At 42.5% G+C, this 18,295-nt stretch overlaps 1 protein-coding gene across 5 annotated transcripts in view; it reads right to left on the reverse strand.

The window, feature by feature from the left end:
- Positions 1–205: 205 nt before the first annotated feature.
- Positions 206–18,295, reverse strand: part of FRMD6 (FERM domain containing 6) — a 78,356-nt gene continuing 60,266 nt past the window's right edge. For all 5 annotated transcript variants that reach the window (XM_045810384.2, XM_045810381.2, XM_045810383.2 and 2 more), the window contains exons 9-14: positions 18,166–18,234; positions 15,125–15,299; positions 10,516–10,851; positions 9,045–9,176; positions 5,098–5,189; positions 206–3,197 (exon numbers count right to left, since the gene is read on the reverse strand). In XM_045810384.2, the coding sequence (XP_045666340.1) occupies positions 2,913–3,197; positions 5,098–5,189; positions 9,045–9,176; positions 10,516–10,851; positions 15,125–15,299; positions 18,166–18,234 (1,089 nt within the window). In that variant the 3' untranslated portion in view covers positions 206–2,912. The remainder of the gene's footprint in view (positions 3,198–5,097; positions 5,190–9,044; positions 9,177–10,515; positions 10,852–15,124; positions 15,300–18,165; positions 18,235–18,295) is intronic.

The following is an 18,295-nucleotide window of genomic DNA, read 5'->3' on the forward strand; positions in this document are numbered from 1 at the left end:
ACAGGCAGGGCACATGGTGGGGCCCAGCCTCAGTCCTCACGAGCATCACCCCCATGGGGGCCGTCTGGCTCGGAGCTCTACCACACTGGACCTTGAGGATGAACCTCCAGGTGCTCTGTTATAGGAAAGAAGAACACAGAGGAAACACTCACTTCCTAATGCCTCTTGCTTCACTGAGAACTCTAGTAAAAAAAAAAAAAGGCACTTTAAAGACAAATAAAAAGTAACTTTATTGACTGATCTTACCATGAAATGCCTATAAGAAATCATTACAAAATAATGTAGTTTTCTTTTACACACTTTTGGTATCATCCTGATATGACGATCCTTTCACAGAAAGGATTATTTACAGTTTATGTAGATATAAAGCTCATTGTTGCAAATACAAATGTAGATGTAGAGAGGCCATATATACCAAACAGGTACACCGACTAGCGACGATATTGGCAAATGCAGAATAAATTACAGCTCCATACGTTTCTTTTCCTTTTTTATTGTTTAAAACAATTTCCAAATACAAAATGTAGATAACCAAAATGGATTTTCATATACATATATATAATTCTGCTGCTAACAGTGGATCAAAAAGCAAAAATGTTCCTTAGCATGTTTCATTTTTGAAAACCCACAAGATTATTCATAAATCCAATTAGAAAGAGGGTGTGCAAAACCACCAACAAAGCTGGCAAAACCCTGAAGACCTGATTGTGGTTGAAATATAGAGAAAATAGAGCACTACATACTTAAATACGCTTTTGTCTTGATGTTTGCAAGAAACGCTAAGAGCTAAGGAAATGCACCACATTATGACCTGGGCTCTTTACAGTTAAACCTCCCAGGATTTGTCTCTGAAGCATCTATACAAAAGGCTGGATCGTTTCACGACTTACTTGTAAGTGAAGCAGTCATGAGATGATCCTTCTACCCTTTCGCACAGAAGACCGAGATCCTTTTGTACATTCTGATATCTGAAACTTTGGTTCTTTTAGAACTTTTGATAAAAGCAAAATAATTTCATGACTACAGAACTCTACAAAACTTTTGTTCCCTTCCCAGCGTCGGGTGAAACTCATCTGACCGGCCTTGGAGGGCACACACTGCCCTGCGGGTGCACACGCACGTGCGGGCGTGCAAGGGTGGCACAGGCAGCGCTGGTCCGTGTCCTCCATGCGTTTATCATACCGACTCCCACCCACGGGGAACACCGCATGTTCCGCTATACCCGAAATCTATTTCTTTGTTACTTGAAAACTTAATTTTGTATAAAAATATGACTGTTTCTTTAGAAAATAATATATAGTTTTTTTTTTTAAGAAAACCTGGCAGATAGAAAAAATGGTATATCAAAATATGGTAAACAAATGTAAAATATGAAATCATTACAAACATCTCATAGAAAGACATTGTGCTCAAGTTCTCTCCTGAAGTGCGAACGACATTGTTACCGTACATCTAAAGGCTAAGAGATTCACGCTCCTGACATGGTTTCATTCTATATCCTAACAGCAGTGGCAGTAACTGTCTTAAAAATGGCCCTCTCTCAAATGCTAACATTTTCTGTACACTTTAACTTTGAAATTAACAGAAAGACACCCTCTGGAGCCGTGGTTTTAAACCCTGTTGCGTATTAGCTCCATTTGGAGAGCTTTAAAGGAAAAGGCAAGTCAACCTGGACCTTACTGCAACAGACTGAGTTTATTGGCCTGAAGTGGGACCCAGACATTGTTACTGTTTTTAAATAAGCTCCCCAAATAATTCTATTGTGCAACCAGGGTTGAGAATCATGGCAAAAGACTCATGAGAAAACAGTCGTTCTAAACTCTACATATATTAACTGATTGTCTGTAGGTATCATTCATTTAGCCACACATCCTCCATATTCGACAAGAAAGACCACATACACAAAAACAGTCATGGAAGCCAAGAAGAAGAGTTAGTAAGCTTTAAACACGTATAAACAGACGTAATCTCAGGTATTTATATATGTATAACATATACGTACAATTAGGGTATTTTGGTTAAGCAGAAACTAGTATTACCATAATTGGTTCTTGATTAAAACAAAACAAAACAAAACACCAAGCACAAACATTTTTTAAGACATTTCCATAGTTTTAACAGAAACTGGCTTTGTAAACACCACAAAATGCACAATGACATGACTACCACTGATCAGTTACTCAGATGAGAAACTCCGCGGGGTCCTAGAGCTTTCAGGGAGAGCAGGAATAGGACACGGCACTGGCCAGGCATGAGGGGGTCACAAGGCATCATAGCACACAGAGCCTTCTGGTTATTGCTTCACTCACGTCTTCTTGACCTGGGCTGTGCTTCTGTTATGTCCATATCTTTGGCTTGCTAGAACTACCGGATTTTGACCACTTCATTAGTGTTCACTTTGGGACAGCCCCGGTGAGGCGGCAATGACTATGGACTAGGCAACAGTCTCTCCATTAAAAGGAGAGATGCCTCTTTTCTCCCTCAAACTAAGTGCGTGAGGGAGTGACAAAAAAAAAAAAAAAATTTACAGGCAAACAAATAAACCTAACATCTTTCACATGATAAAAAAGTGATGTCATGTAATCAAATGAAAAAACAAAAACGAGGAACAAACGCACCACGATTCAATATCCTGAAGGCTTGGTAACCAGTAAAGCACATTTCCTTCCCAAGGATCATGAACTTCCGGGCACTTGTCTTGCTGTACATTCTCTGTAGTTCTTTTATCTCTGTGTAATACTTAAAGTGCAACTGTCCCAAGGCTTTTATTTCCATCACAAGTTATCATCAAGAAAGAGCTATGTTCTGGGGTGAAGAAAATATGGCACAATAATTAAAGAGAGAACCCCATGGCTTTCCAGCCTCCAGCGAACAGCAGGCCACCCGTAGAGCTAGCTGCACGCAGACGTAGTTTACACAACGAACTCCGGAACTTCATCATGAGTGAGATCCAGAGAAAAGTACTTGCTGGTTCTTTTGACTGGAAAAGCATCTTGGATGTTGACACACTGCTGAGCCAAACAGCTGTTGCAGTAGAGGCCTTCCTCATCCAGTTCGTGGCCACACCCAAAAGTGTAACTCTGAGCAGTGTCTTGACATAGACCCGCAATGCGCAAGAAGTCTTTCTGGTAAAGTCTGATGTCATCAAGGCTCAAGCTATGTCGATCGGTGGAGGTCTTTGGTTTCCGACATATAGTCTGCAAAGTAAGGGAAGGTTAAAACAACTTTAGCATAGACTAAAGTGAAAGGTTAGCAATATTTGCCCTTGGAAAGAGAGAGGCTGCAAAACCACAGAAGGTTATGGAATCCTTGTATGTTGGAAAGTGATTTCCCATCTGAGGTTTCTGGGGCCTGAGGCCCTGTGGGGAAAATGTCACCACCACCACCAGTAACAGCAGCTAACACTCACTGAGCCCTTATGTGCAAGGCCCTGACTGTTCCATCTTCCCATCAGCCCTACGAGGCCCATGTCATTATTCTCCCCGTTCTACAGATGAAGAATCTAAGGCAAAGGAAGTAAATATAACAAGAAACCAACTGTCTCTAGCATCTCAGAAGTCAAGAAATTGGCTTAAAATAGGGCCGGATAGGTAAAGACAGGGTCTATTTTTTTTTTTCCCACTAGAATATGACAACTTAGCAGGTAACATGCTCATGCTGAGGTTTTTTATTATTTTAATAAGAAGTGGGAAAATGAACCAATTATTAAAGAAACACAATTTGAAAGCTCTTTTTTTAAAAAGCTAGAATTCTTGGATAGAAAAATAATACAAAGTACAGAAAAGGCTGGGAGGCAAGAGGCAGCTCCCTAGCGCTGCAAGTGGTGTTCTGCCAGATACTTCACACAGCAGCAGCGGACTTCTAGAACTCATCGTCCCAGGAAGTGCTACTGGCTGAAAATATAAACAGGTCAAAAAATGATTCATATAATTACATGAATGAAAGATACTTAATGGGTGATTTAAGGAAACAAGGTATCATCCCTCTCAACTTTTGCTGCTGAATATGACAAAAGCCAACCTTGTTAGAGTAAGTGATCACTTTTTGTTAAAGGCAAAAGTACCGGGAGGAGAAAACAGGGTCTAAGCCCAAAAACATTTTATTAGGAAGGACCACATGTGAGCACTCCCTGAAGATGCCGATCGCCTGTACTCACGCAGGCTTCCCGGTGCCCCTGGGAGCCCCCTCACAGAATGCGTTAGGTCCTCACCGCAAAGCCACGCGGCAGGCACACAACCGTGCTTCCCATCCTGCAGGTGTGGAACCTGACCCTGAGCTGTGCCCCACGGACATTTCCGTACAGTCAGAGCTAACACCGGGTGGCAGAACCTGCACGGTGTGGCCCTGGAGCTTGTAATCATTATGCCACACATACTGCTTTAGAAAGGACTCACTGGAGCATTCAAAAAAATATTTAATAAAACATCAGGTGCACATGAAGGCTACTGAAATGAAAGACCGAGAAAAGGGAGGAGAGAAGTACACATAGAAGACAAAAAACCAAAAAAGACAGGGATGGTCCGAGAGAGAGAGAGAGAGAGAGAGGCATAAAAGGAGAGAGCAAGAGAATGCTCAGGAAGCAGAGGTGAGGGTCAGCTGCGGGATAAATCCAGCTGCCGCCCCATGAGTTTCAGAGTGTTTTATCTTTTGATATTTTAATAGTCCAGCCAGCGACGGGTTATCAAACAGCCTCACTCAGCATACTTAGAAAATTCAATCTGAATGGAAAAATCAGAGTGTGGAAACGTTTCTGCCGTGACACATCTGATGAGAAAATTATTCTCCCGGTTGTCGAGGTCAATAAATACACACACCCACACACACAGTTAACCTGAAGTCTGAGGTCTAGAGGCTTCCCAGCTACAAAAAGTGTGAAACAAAGTACATAATTTATCCAAATAAAAATCAACTTAAAGACGAATGGAACTAGCAAATAGAATGGACATAAATTCAGAACAAAACTAGAATGTCCCTAGTAAGAATAATTTCCTTAGGGTTTTTAATTTTTGCTCATTTATATAAATATAACTGTAAGTTCGTATTTAAGGTTTTCTGTAACCTCAGTACCCAGTCTAAATGTTCCAATTCCTTCTGTACCTGCGGAAGAGAGTCAGTGCTCTGGCCGCGAAGCTTGACCACTGTTTCTGAGGAGCTGGAGGTGGAAGACCCGATTTCTTTCACGATCAACCCTAAAGTAAAACACAGGAAAAACAATGAAGACGTCCTATTAGTCACACCTCTTGCCACACAACTGACATAAATAACCACCGAGACTGAAGGTCAAATACTAACTGTTACTGAAAAATCTGTTACCCTTCCGTGGTGGACAACCAGGACGGAACATGTTCTGTCTCTTGTCTTACAGTAAGTAGGGAGGAGAGGGGTAAATGGGGCATGAGAGGACAAGACGGAGTTTAGAGCCTGAATTTTCTAAACAACTTCTACTTAAGCTATTTATGAAGTTAGTAACAAAAAGAAAGACTGTAGGTGTAAAGCAGTTTATCGCCTAAAGTTCCCATGTTCCACAGAGCACCAAGTCTGAACGTAACGCCCCTGAACCACGACAGGTCCTTCTACGCCGGCTTCCCCTTGGATGTATGGTGCTTTGGGGGGGGGGGGTTCTGACCTCTGGAGTCACACGGATCTGGGATGGAACTGGGCCCAGACGAGTAATTAGCTGTGTCTCCTGGCCAGTGACCTGGCCTCCCTGTGTCTAAGTCTCTTTCTATAAAGTGGGGCTGAAAGCAGCATTTATCCCACAGAGTTTAACGATGATTGAAGAGCAAATGCATGGAAAGGGCAAGGTACTGGGCCTGTCTGCGGGACACACTCAGCTCAGAGGAGCTCCTCGGGCTGACAGGGGCCCTGTGGCACTCGCCTCCTGCAGCAGATTCTGCTGGGCAGAGGCCACAAGTGGGCGGGCGCCCTGAACATTCGGTTCTGGATCTCCGAGAGCAACAAGGCCCCTAATCGTCTCAGTGCTCAGGGGCAATCTGCTAATATTTTGGAAACAGAAATCCGGGACTGAAACCTCCCTGTGTGGCTGGGACATGTGAGTGAAGCACCAGAAAAAACATTTCAGGAAATAAAACTGCTAACAAGAACTGGAGATGGGAGTGAAGATGATCACTGACATTTTTCTTGCGGACAGATGAAGCAAGTCCGTTAAACCCTAGATCCGCAGGGCCAAATGGCTTCTTAGGTAAAGTACATTCTCCCCTCATAAAAAAAGAACCTTGAATAATGTGATTTTTATTTAGCTACTGCTAATAACCTCAGAAATGGCCTTCTGTGTTCTATCCCTTAACTCTTTAGAAACGACTGATAATGATTCAGTGACTACTACAGAACTTGCATATATTAGTGTTTGATAATAAGTTCAATTGAAACATGAAAGGAAGACATTCTTGGTCTACATGCAGACAGTAAGAAATTCTCAGGTGGATACTTAAGTTGTGGGGGTTGTACAGACTGCTTTAGTAGGGGGTCTTTCTCTAGAATATCCTTATATTTTAAAAAGCTTTAAGCTTTTAACAAATCCTCACAGAAAGATGTAGACGAGTATACTAGGACCTGAGATGGGTCCTTCTGGATTTCCTGGTCAATGTGCTCTTGGATACTATGCCTGTAACTAATCTGCTCCCAAACCCAGACTCTGCATTTTTTTTATAATCATATATTTTTTTAAAGATTTTATTTATTTATTTGACAGAGACAGAGACAGCCAGCGAGAGAGGGAACACAAGCAGGGGGAGTGGGAGAGGAAGAAGCAGGCTCATAGCAGAGGAGCCTGATGTGGGGCTCAATCCCAGAACGCCGGGATCACACCCCGAGCCGAAGGCAGACGCTTAACCGCTGTGCCACCCAGGCGCCCCTATAATCATATTTTTTTATTATATTATGTTAGTCACCATACAGTACATCCCTGGCTTTTGATGTAAAGTTCGATGATTCATTAGTTGCGTATGCACAACTAGTGCACAATGCAATACGTGCCCTCCTTACTACCCATCTCTGGTCTATCCGATTCCCCCACCCCCCTCCCCTCTGAGGCCCTCAGTTTGTTTCTCAGAGTCCATAGTCTCTCATGTTTCATTCCCCCTTCTGATTACCCCCCCTTTCTTTATCCCTTTCTTCCCCTACCGATCTTCCTAGTTCTTATGTTCCATAGATGAGAGAAACAGACTCTGCATTTGATAAATCAGCATCAAGTCTGCTGCTCAGAATACTAAACTGACATCTACCAAACTTTTATCATGACTCAATCTCAGCTCCATATTTTAAAAACAATGTGTAAATGCTCAAATTATAGAGAATTTGGAAAAGTAGGAAGATGCAAGAAAGAAAATAAGGTCATCTGTAAGCCCATCATCCAGAGAAAAGGCTATTAATATTTTATGTATTTTTTCATATACGTATATACGTTTTTATAATTTGAGATCCTACTATTTATACAATTTGTGCCATTTTTCTTGCCTATCTTTCTCATACTATTAAATATTCTTTGAAAATCTTATTACTTAATGGCCGTGCAATATTCCACTATATGGATAGAATACAACTTCTCATTGTTAACTACCGAGGTTCTTTTTCCTTTTCTTTGCTATTATAAATAACATTTCAGGAAGGATTTTTTATACATAAACCTTTTTAAACAGCTACCTTATTTACATTTTATTTCTATCTTATCATAAAAATTAAATGTAGAAATATATAAATAAAAAGCAAAAGTCTGCCTCCCTCACATCTCCTTTTCCCACAGGTACTTTGGTGTGTATTGTTTAGACAGTTTTCTTTCTACAAAAATGCACACACACACACACACACACACACACACGAGAGCATGATATCTGTGCATCTACAATGTGCATATAATTGTAAGTTTATATTTAATATATATTAAAATGTATTTATAAGGAAAAATGTATGTAATAAAGCAAATGGACAAAAACCAAAAGGGGCCAAGCTCGGTACGAGAACACTACGCGTGGCCGGAGCATGAACCTGTGTTGGTTCGGCACAGGGATTCTCTGCAACCACTGGCAGGTCAGCTCCGGGTGGAGCATCCAGAGGCCACGGTTCTGCTAGGTCAGCAAGTGAGATTCTGCAATAAAGGAGCCTGGTGCGCTTACAGATTAAATGCCAGCAGGAGGGGACTGTGTGTGCTGGCCTTGTTCATCCCTGACTCCCAGCACCGGCTGCAGGGGTGAGGCTCACTATCAGAGACTGTGGGTCTTGACAAAGCCCCTGCAGGTCCCCCCAGTCGTAAACGAGGTCTTCCACCCGACACGGCGGAGCAGGAGGCGCCTGTGCCATGTCCACACTGCCGACTGCTAACAGGTGTTTTTGTACAGAACGGAGACCAATTCCTGAAATGTGACAAGAGCCGTGAGGAGGGACTGAGGCTTAAAAACAAAACCCAGAGTGCAGTTCCTTCTGGGGTAACATCTTTCACTTGGTAGAAAGAGATATTATGTAACCCTCTACTAGGGTTACAGTGAATGCATGTTTTCTAATAGAGTTAACTGAATATGGAATTTAGTAAGTGTCTTTTTATGTCAAACTTTTTTGACACTTTTTCCTGCAGACTCCCACACCCAGTATGATATAGCAGGAAAAACAATACAAAACAAACCCAGAGACTTGACCTCTGTTTCTAGCCACATAGCATTTGTCCCCCTAATCTACAGGATTTCTCATCTGCAAAAAGGTCTTGAGGCCCCTTCTAGATGTATTACAGGATTCTCTGATTATTGGTTACAACAGCAAAACAACAACAGCACAGAGAAAACTACTTTACCACTTTGTCCAGCGCATGGGGTAGAAGAAGCTAATTCCCAATCCTAGGTGCTCTTCCCCTTCCTTTCCCTTTCTTCCTCAGAAGACAGTCAAGCCTGCAGCCCGCGGTGCTGACTTGGAAAGGCTCTGATTCCATTCCTGTCTGATCTAGAGCCCCACCTCAACCCTTCTATTTCCTGAGGCACCTGCTTCTCAGCCTGGGACAGTCCCCTACTTAAGGAGAAGAACTTCCCATAAGAGCTCACCAGAGTGTCCATTCAGCTTCCGCGACATGAGCATGTCCTCGGTGATATAGATGCACATGTCTGGGCTGACGTCCAGAGACTCTTCATTCATATGCTCCAGGTCCCTGGGGTCATCGACCAGCATCTCTATTTCTGACACAGAAGAAGGAAAAGACATTTGGGGATGTGAAGGGAAACGGACACCAGAATTCATAGCCGTTCTTTGAGGGAGGCTATGTGATTATCCATATTTTAAAATAGATCCGCTAATGAGAATCTACAATAGGAGACTCCAGGGACAATTCTCAACTAGATGTATTCGTTCTCTTCTTTCACAGGATTGCTGTGTTATCTACATGTCTTCTCATGCCACGTTTTGATTGTCAATTATTCTTTACTCTTTGAGAAAGAAAGAAAGAGAACAGGGTGCTTGGGTGGCTCAGTCAGTTAACTGTCTGACTCTTGATTTCTGCTCAGGTCATGATGTCAGGGTTGTGAGATCAAGCCCCGCATCAGGGTCTGTGCTCAGCACAGAGTCTGCTTGTTCCTCTCCCTCTGCTCCACCCTTTGCACATGCTCATGCTTGCACACTCGCTCCAAAATAAGTAATAAGTAAAATCTTAAAAGAAAAAAGAAAGAAGGAAAGAGCTACACCACCATGCTGAGATGATAAAGGGTAAACTGAGGCTGATGGGCTGTTTGCCTAAGGCCAGAGCACAATGAGTAGTTCGCAAAGGTCCCCATTTCCCATAGCTGGCTACTCGCAGGGCATTTAAGGGACTTCATTTGAGACCCACATGAATTCTAAGTAACCAAACCAAGCAAATGTGCTGCAGTTTTCCTCAATGAAGTCAGTATCTTTTCCCCAAACCTGAATGCTATAGCACTTGAGGCAGAAAATTAATAATAAAAAAGATGCACACATAGGCTAAGTTTGGCTGATACAGGCTGGAGGTCTGGTTTTATCTCCTTAACACAGAGTTAAGCAGTCAGGTGTTAACTTTCTATTATATTTCCAGAGTTCCAGCTGCATAGGAGGAATTTAAGAAATACTAAATAACCAATAGCCTGGGCTCAAATCTTTTTTTTTTTCCTGCAAAAAGTTGAAGACCTTTCTGTCACTATCATTGCATCTAGTCTGCTGTCCTAACCAATGTCTATTTAATCTGGGACTTGGAAATGCAGACATGAGCACTGCAAGGCTGACTGACCTCTACTCTACGTCACAGCGACCGCTAGGACTCAGAATCCACTAGCATTCAAGCCCGTGGCCGCAAAGATCACCACGAGAGGAATGCTTTCTTTACCACACAAGCAGCTCCACCGAATCACAGGGGGAGCTGCAAGACCCTTCTTCTCTACTAGCACTTCCTAGTTGCGCTCCACACATCAATTCTCCAGAACTTGTACTTGAGAACTAGGCAAGACGAAGGAGGAGGCCAGAGCCCGCGGGGCAGCGCTAGGAGCTGGGAAAGGCCCGGGAGCGGGTTACCGTCATCCTGCGAGTCCTCTTCCAGCCGGTCCTTGCCGCTGCTCTCCACGCCCGAGGTGTGGGAGCTGCCGTGGCTGGTCATGGAGCTGCAGGTTTTCAGCTTGCGGTGGATGGCGCTGCCGGAGTAGCCATCCTCCGGCCCCGTGTCCCGGGGCTTGGTGTCCGCCTCGATGCCCGAGGTGTGGGAACTGCTGTGGCTGGCGGTGGAGTGACGGGACAGGCGTTTGTGCTTCACGCTGCCCGTGCTGCTCCCGCTGGCCCGGGAACGCTTTTCCAGCTGGTCCACGTCGAGGTCCAGGCTGTCACTGATGTAGGACTCCCGGTACTGCTTCTTCTCTACGTGGTGAGGAGCACAGCACGACATTACAGTCAACCGAGACAGAAGGAACGGCCGGCTAGCTTAAGTGAGTCAGCAGGCTAAGGAGCAGGGCACTTCCACACCCAGAATCTAGGGGTTGGAGAGTGGTGAGGATTGTGACAGGAGCTCAACTTAAGAAGACGGCAAATGAATAAAAACCAGGACAACAGACTTGAGGGAGTACTTAAACTACTCCAAGAATTTTAAAGCTTCAAAACTGTAGAAAAGTGCTCTTCTGCGTAGAGTCGCCAGACCATCTCTTGCCTGCAAACTGCTATTGGTCCACAGTGACATGGGTTCAGTAAGTGGAAATCAATACCCAGACATTTTTAGAGAGATGGGACATCACCATGACAGCCACTATTGTGATTTTGTATTATGCAGAAGTAGCAGTCCACAATGGATTAGAAATTTTATAATAATTTCAGAAGCACTGCTATAGAAAACTGTTTAAGAAATATAATTATACTAATTGCCATTGATTTTATTTATTCAATTTGGCCCATTATTAGTTTAGTTCTGACTGCTGAATATAATTTAAAATAAAACTATTCTTCTGCAAGTTTCTTCCAAAGACTTCTAAAATTTAGTTTTTCATTAATGAAGACTCCTTTTCTCCATTTGGAGTGAACTAGTGAGGCTTTGTTATCTATTTAGAAAACATAATAATCACTACTGGTTTGATGATTTATACCTGCGTGGCCTCTGACTGATTAAACTGTTCTTTCATAGGTCAGCGCCATTCTTTAACACAAAGACATATTAGAAAGTCCCTTTTATCAAATGCTTAACTAACCGTTACATTAAAGCACCAAATCACAACGGAGTTGCAGGTGTACAGTAATACCTTTGTGTTACAGGTCAGAATTTTAAAACAGAGTAGTTTAGATTCTTTGTATTTTTAATACCAATGAGAAATAACACATTAGAACAATGTTAAAGATAGAGAATGCACTTGGGAAATGTTAAATTGATATGATTTCAGAAATTGCTAACTTGTAGACTAATTGGGTTCTCAGGGGCCTATGGATGGATTTGTAATTGTCTTATTCCTTGGGTAAGTGAAAACACTTGCATTCCTGATGTCCAAATCCAACTCTGAAGTGTAATCACCACGGGCTCCCCAGAGAGGGAAGGAGCATCAGCAGAAAGAGAAGATGCACTTTCCAGGAAGCAAAGTGCAAAAAATGCTTGCAGAAGGCTATGTGTGCATTTTTGTGCTCCAGCCATTCATATCAATGCTAAGGAATAGTCTGCACCACAACAGTGAGTAAGCGTAGCCACACAGAAAGCAGGGGCTGGATACCAGAGCCCAGCACACACATCTGAGCCAAGCTCATGTGCACCATCTACCATCCATCTTTTAGAGCTAGACTGGGTTCTAAAGATTCCTCTTTCCAGAAGGCGACAGCGGTTGAGATGAAGATGGAGAGCTAAAGGCGTTTGCAAAATTCTCATACAATTTCTAGTCACTGCAGTTTCAAAATAATAGCCATGGGGCACTTGGAAGGTGGAAAGCAAAGAGAGAATGGTTTTCTAAACAATTCTTTAGGGTTCTGGAGTTCTAAGACAATTGGGAATTATGGATCTAATTACTTAAAAGCTTTTCTACCTTTTTACAAACAGCCCTTTTGCTTCCAACACTAGCCAGCATGTGCAGAGTCACTTACAGTTACTCTATATTCATGAGTATACCAGAAGATAAGCACTTGCCAACCTGTTCTCTGCCTCATAGGAGCCTAGCATAAATCTACTTCCTGTCAACGTGTCAGAGCAGCCTTGGTGTTCTATGTGGCTGGCTAGTGTTCCCTGCTTAGGGCCGAATCACTGAGAGCCAGTGCAAACATTTAAGAAGTGTCACACCACTCAGTTATAAACTGAAGGAAATGTTTACGTAATTCTGAAATTTATTCTACGTCCTACAAAACGCAACCTCTCACTTCCTTAGTAATCAATATGTTGATGTTCTTTGTATTCCCTCTGTTGTAAAAGCCCAGAGACTACAAAGCTTTTTACACATGGTTTTGGAACAGAATGCAGTCAGTGTGACCTCTTGACATAAGACCTAAGAATAAGTCCAACTCTTTTTTTTTTTTTTAAAGATTTTATTTATTTATTCGACAGAGATAGAGACAGCCAGCTAGAGAGGGAACACAAGCAGGGGGAGTGGGAGAGGAAGAAGCGGGCTCATAGCGGAGGAGCCTGATGTGGGGCTCGATCCCAGAACGCTAGGATCACGCCCTGAGCCGAAGGCAGACGTTTAACCGCTATGCCACCCAGGCGCCCCAATAAGTCCAACTCTTGAATAAAGTTGGGTTGAAAAACCTTTTTCGTGACAAAAGCATTTTTTTCACTTCTCTTTTAACGCTATGGAAGAATTTTTGTGATCATTTTCTACCATAAAATGCTAAAAGAGTGTTTCAGACAAGGTGACTTTCCTTTCCAGAAAGGAAAATACAGTCTCTTTTTGTGTTGGATTTTTTGTTTGTTCATTTGTTATGCTAAACCAACGCTGAGAAAAGAACTTTCTTGTAAAAATGATGAAGCTCTTAAGTATGGATGAGATAGATGGAGTCAGGCCAAGGCTGGCCCAGAGAAACACAGTTCAGGCTTTCTTTAGATCTAGAAGAATCTCTAAGTAGAAGAAACTAAGCATGTTTTCTTTAGAAGAAAAAGAGAGATGTCCCCTCAAATCTATCTACACTTATCCAAATAAAAAATCCAATTTACACCCTGGTATCATTCCTTCATTGCCCTCCTCATGTAAGCCACCAAATGCACTTGGTACTATGTATGGTAAGAGACAAAACGCTGCCCTCTAAGAACTGAAAATTCTTCATAATTTTACCTTAGAACCTATAAAGGAAGTTCATGAATTCTCTCAGGCTCTAAAGGGCTCCCCTTAAGGTCATCTAAACAAGAATTTACTAAAATGCAAAGCTCCTGGAATAAACTTCTCATGGCTCTATAAGCTGATCATTTGGGAATGTGGCTAATTTGGCAAATGACGGGCTCTACACCGAGGCCACCTACTCTTACAAGTTTCCTTGGTGCTTCCGTCCCATCTTCATTCCCGATATTCACGCCAGCCTTGCAGAGATGGATCTGTTATGCCGACGAGTCGTCGTGGGGAGGAACTGGCAGTGTGTCAGCAGAGGAAGCCAGTACACCTGGCAGTTATGTCAACTCTCTCCAAAGACAGAAGCAGCTTGCTGGCACACAGTGGGGAATGATTCATGTTCTAACGGCTGCTTAAAATGCAATGGCATCTCCAAACTGCATCTCATTTAGTGAGAGATAGCTATTGAGAGAAACTGATCAGATGTGCAAACTTCAGTAAGGTTTTTTGCTAAGAGGACAGGTATTTGCCTGGTTTCTGTGGGAAAGGTGGGGTCCCAGAGGTCAAAATTTGTTTCAGACATGACCCAAGATATGAATCTGCATCCAAATGTTCATGCAGATATCCTAAATCTAATCTAATTGATTTGTAAGAATTACTACAATGTGAATTTGCAAAACAAACCGAAGACATTAAAGTAGGGAAATATGCAAAGTAGCACTTTTGGGGGATTAGAAGCTGGAGTGTGCTAAATGGAGTCCCTCTGCGGTGCCACAGCTCAAGATAAAGGGCTAACCATCAGGTTAATGTAGAGCTGACGACTGCTGCCTTCCTCTTCCTTACAATGACTCATCCCCCTTTTCAGGGGCCCCAAATGGATTGCTCTATTCTGTGTCTGAGCAAAGCTCCCACAGGACTTCTGATAAAATCCTCAAGTGAAAACTTCTTTCTCCTTTGTCATTCCTGCTCACCTAGATGTGGGGGCCTCCTGGCAGTCTATAAGAGAGACTAGAGACATTTCTGTCACCCGCCTTTATTGTCACTCTAATCTAAGGAATAACTGCGCTGGAAAAAATTCGATTCCAAGGTGCTCTGAGTTGCAGATAAATGGCCTGCACCTTCATGCGGTGGCTTTCTGTAAGGATCCTCAAGGCAAGTGTGGGGAAACTTGACAGACCGTACTCAGGGACAGCTGAATGACGGGGATAACCTCAGGTTTTCTGGACAGGTGCTACGGCTGCTGGGCCTCAAGGCCATCCCTGGTCTTCCAGGACAGTGATGAGATGGAAACAGGAATGCTGCTCGGAATCTGGAGGCTCAACCCTCAGATCCTATTCTCCAGGGCTCCAAAGAGTAAGGGGCCACAGGTGGCAAAGGCACCATTTGCTGCCCCACCCAAGACTCCGCCTTACCTTCATTTTCCTCCAGCTTCCGGATGTGACGCAACACAGGCTGCAGATTCATGTAGAGACGGTGGCTGTTGCTCAGGAGTTGCAGGAGGTGTCGGGAGCGCATGGGGCACCCCGTGTAGTAGATGAGCTTCCTGGCGGAGGGCAAGCCATCTGGCAAAATCTCAAATTTCTTACCCTGTGGAGCAAAAGCATGAATCAGATTTGGGAAGTCTCTAATTTGCCAAGGTCCTCTTCATTGTCTTTTTAGTGAGGAAAACTACAGACTCAGAAATAAACGTAGAAAGCTCCATTCAAAATTCACTAAGAGACAAATAGTTTTTCCATTCAAAAATGTCATAGGACAAAGTTTACTAAAAATTCAGGAAGTGTCTAGCCAGGGTCTTCTGGTAAACACTGACTGGGTATGATGGTCGAGGAGTATCTTCGGTTTCTCTGGCTAGTCGGGCCATTTATACAATGGAAAAGAGAAGGGCCCATCATGAAAGCATCTTCAAATAGAATTCCAACACCCTAATTTAGCAAACAAGATGACAAATTCTAGAAGCATAATGCATTCAAATATTTGTTAAACACTATGTACCAAACACTGTGCGAGTCACTGAGAAAATGACAGTGAACAGGACAGACAAGGTCCCCACCTTCATAGAGATATACTCTGGTGGGAGAGACGGTACATAAACACATAAAATAACTATAGTTTGTGATAAACTCCAGGGAGGAAATAAGGAGTTATGATAGCAAACACTACAAATTCCTATTTAGGGTTAAGAAAAAAAATGGAGAAACTTCTTTAGCTGGATCAAAGAGGGAGTCTGGGGGGCACCTGGCTGACTCAGTCAGTAGAGCATGTAACTCTTGATCTCAGGATTATGGGTTCAAACCCCATGTTGGGCATACAGCGTCTTGGGGGGGAAAATGAGGGAGATGGAAGCTAGAGGGACAATTGGAGGGATGAGACAGGAAAGAGAGAAAGAGAAAGGAAGAGATAAAAGTAGTGTAATTATCTCTGTCAGTCGAGATATAAGAAATCTCATTCTTTAAGCCTGGGATCATTAACATAAAGTTCATTAACATAAGTTGAGGGTGAGAGTTTGGCAAAGATTCTTATAGTTATGGGATATTATAAATTCCTTCACCTCTCCTATTAATGAATATGGCAGCAGGACTGCAAAAGGAATATTCCAGACATAACAATTCTCAGCCAGAGGGGAGAAGTAAAGCAAAGAGGGAGGCGTCTTCTAACTACACACTTAAAGTCGACACAAAACAATATGGCTTTGTGTATCTCAGTTGGGGATGGAGTTTTCACCCCTCCACTTTTCATTTTAAAGGAACCGCCAGAGGATCCCAATGCTAGGATGGTAATAAATGCCACTTAATGAGCACTAGGCAGGTATTAACTCATTTAATCCTCACAATAAGCCTATGGGGGAGGACCAATTATCACCAGTTGGGAACAAAGAAACCAAGGCACACAGGTTAAGTAACTTGCTCAAGGTCCTACAACTTGGGTAGGACTGGGCTGGCTGTGAGAAGAATCACCTGGGAAATTCATCAGAATAGATGCCTGGTCCCCAACCCACACCCACTGAATCAAAAATCTCTTAGGGGAGGAGGACAAGGCCCAGAAATCTTTATCTTAAACAAGCTACTCAGATGAGGTTGATGCACAACTAAATTCAGGAACCACTGAGTCCAGGACCCTCAAAACACCCAATTTCATGAACGCATTTTATTACTACTCAATTTGGGACATGACAGGGACAACTAGCATAATAATTCGCTCATTTTCATATCACTCAGATCCTTTCACAAAGGGCCTGGAAGAGAGAGAGCAAGTGAGGAGGAGGCAGGTCAGGCCCCATTTGATGTCTGAGTAAAGTGGAATCAGATTGAACTGTGCCCAACTAATTAAAATAATGTAAAGTCAGGAACAGGTCTTTTGACTTCACAGGGCAGTGTGGAGTCAGTGCCCAAACTATTTGGCAATACGGCCCTTTATTTATATAGGCCATCTTCCTTAGGGGAGAGAAGCACATGTGTACAAATTTTTATTTTCCTCCTTTCTTTGTGCATTTTTTCCAACAATTTCTGAACAAAGAGAAAGTATGGATTTTAATGACCACTAGATATACATATTATTAACTGTAATTCTTTGAACCCTACCAAAAACCAGATATAGCTGGCAAGACAGAGAAACAGCTGGGAAAAATCACGAATTTGCTCTTACAACAAAAAAAGGATACTATTCTCAATATTCTAAAAATAACAGCATTTTTCCTATTAAGAACTGTAGACCTTTCTTTATAATGATGAGTTTCAAAGAGTTAGATATTAACAGAAACATCTTGTTATATCACTCTTTATTCTCTGCTCAAAAGAAGTAATTTCCAAAAAGCACTGGCCAACCCCAATGCTATGAGTAATTTATCCTGTGATTATGGCTTTCTGTTTTCTGATCCCTTTGCTTTTAAAAAGAATTCTGTTTGATAAACACATCTTGTACATTCCTCCACTATATTTCTTTTTTTTTTTTTTTTTAAAGATTTTATTTATTTATTCGACAGGATAGAGACAGCCAGCGAGAGAGAGAACACAAGCAGGGGGAGTGGGAGAGGAAGAAGCAGGCTCCCAGCGGAGGAGCCTGATGTGGGGCTCGATCCCACAACGCCGGGATCACGCCCTGAGCCGAAGGCAGACGCTCAACCGCTGTGCCACCCAGGCGCCCCTCCACTATATTTCTTCTGTAACTAGAGTAACTTAGGATAGTGTAGTGGGACCGGACCCACAAATTAAAATTAGTAATTTCTTTTGCTAGAAGATTCTTTAATTTTACATTCACTACGGATGAGTGGCAAGGACTAAAGCACATACAATAAGAATATAAGAAAGCTAGTTGTCTTCTTTTTCAACTTTTTAAAAAATACCAACTTTTGTGCCTGGGACAATATTATTCTTAAAAACAAAACAAAAGAGGGAACAACAAAAATCCACAAAAACAAACTGTGCAATTTTTCTTTAGTCAGTTATTTTAAACTTACCACAAACACCAACTTTCCAACATTTGTCCAGGGGAAATCATAAAGTAATTGTTTCTCTTCATCTAAATTCTGTGGAAAAAAATTATAATGCATACAGAGTTACGGAGGAAAATGCCAGACACTCCATAAT

Source organism: Ursus americanus, chromosome 26 (assembly GCF_024610735.1).
Source record: "Ursus americanus isolate L20-20 chromosome 26, mUrsAme1.1.p, whole genome shotgun sequence".
Classification (NCBI taxonomy): Eukaryota; Metazoa; Chordata; class Mammalia; order Carnivora; family Ursidae; genus Ursus; species Ursus americanus.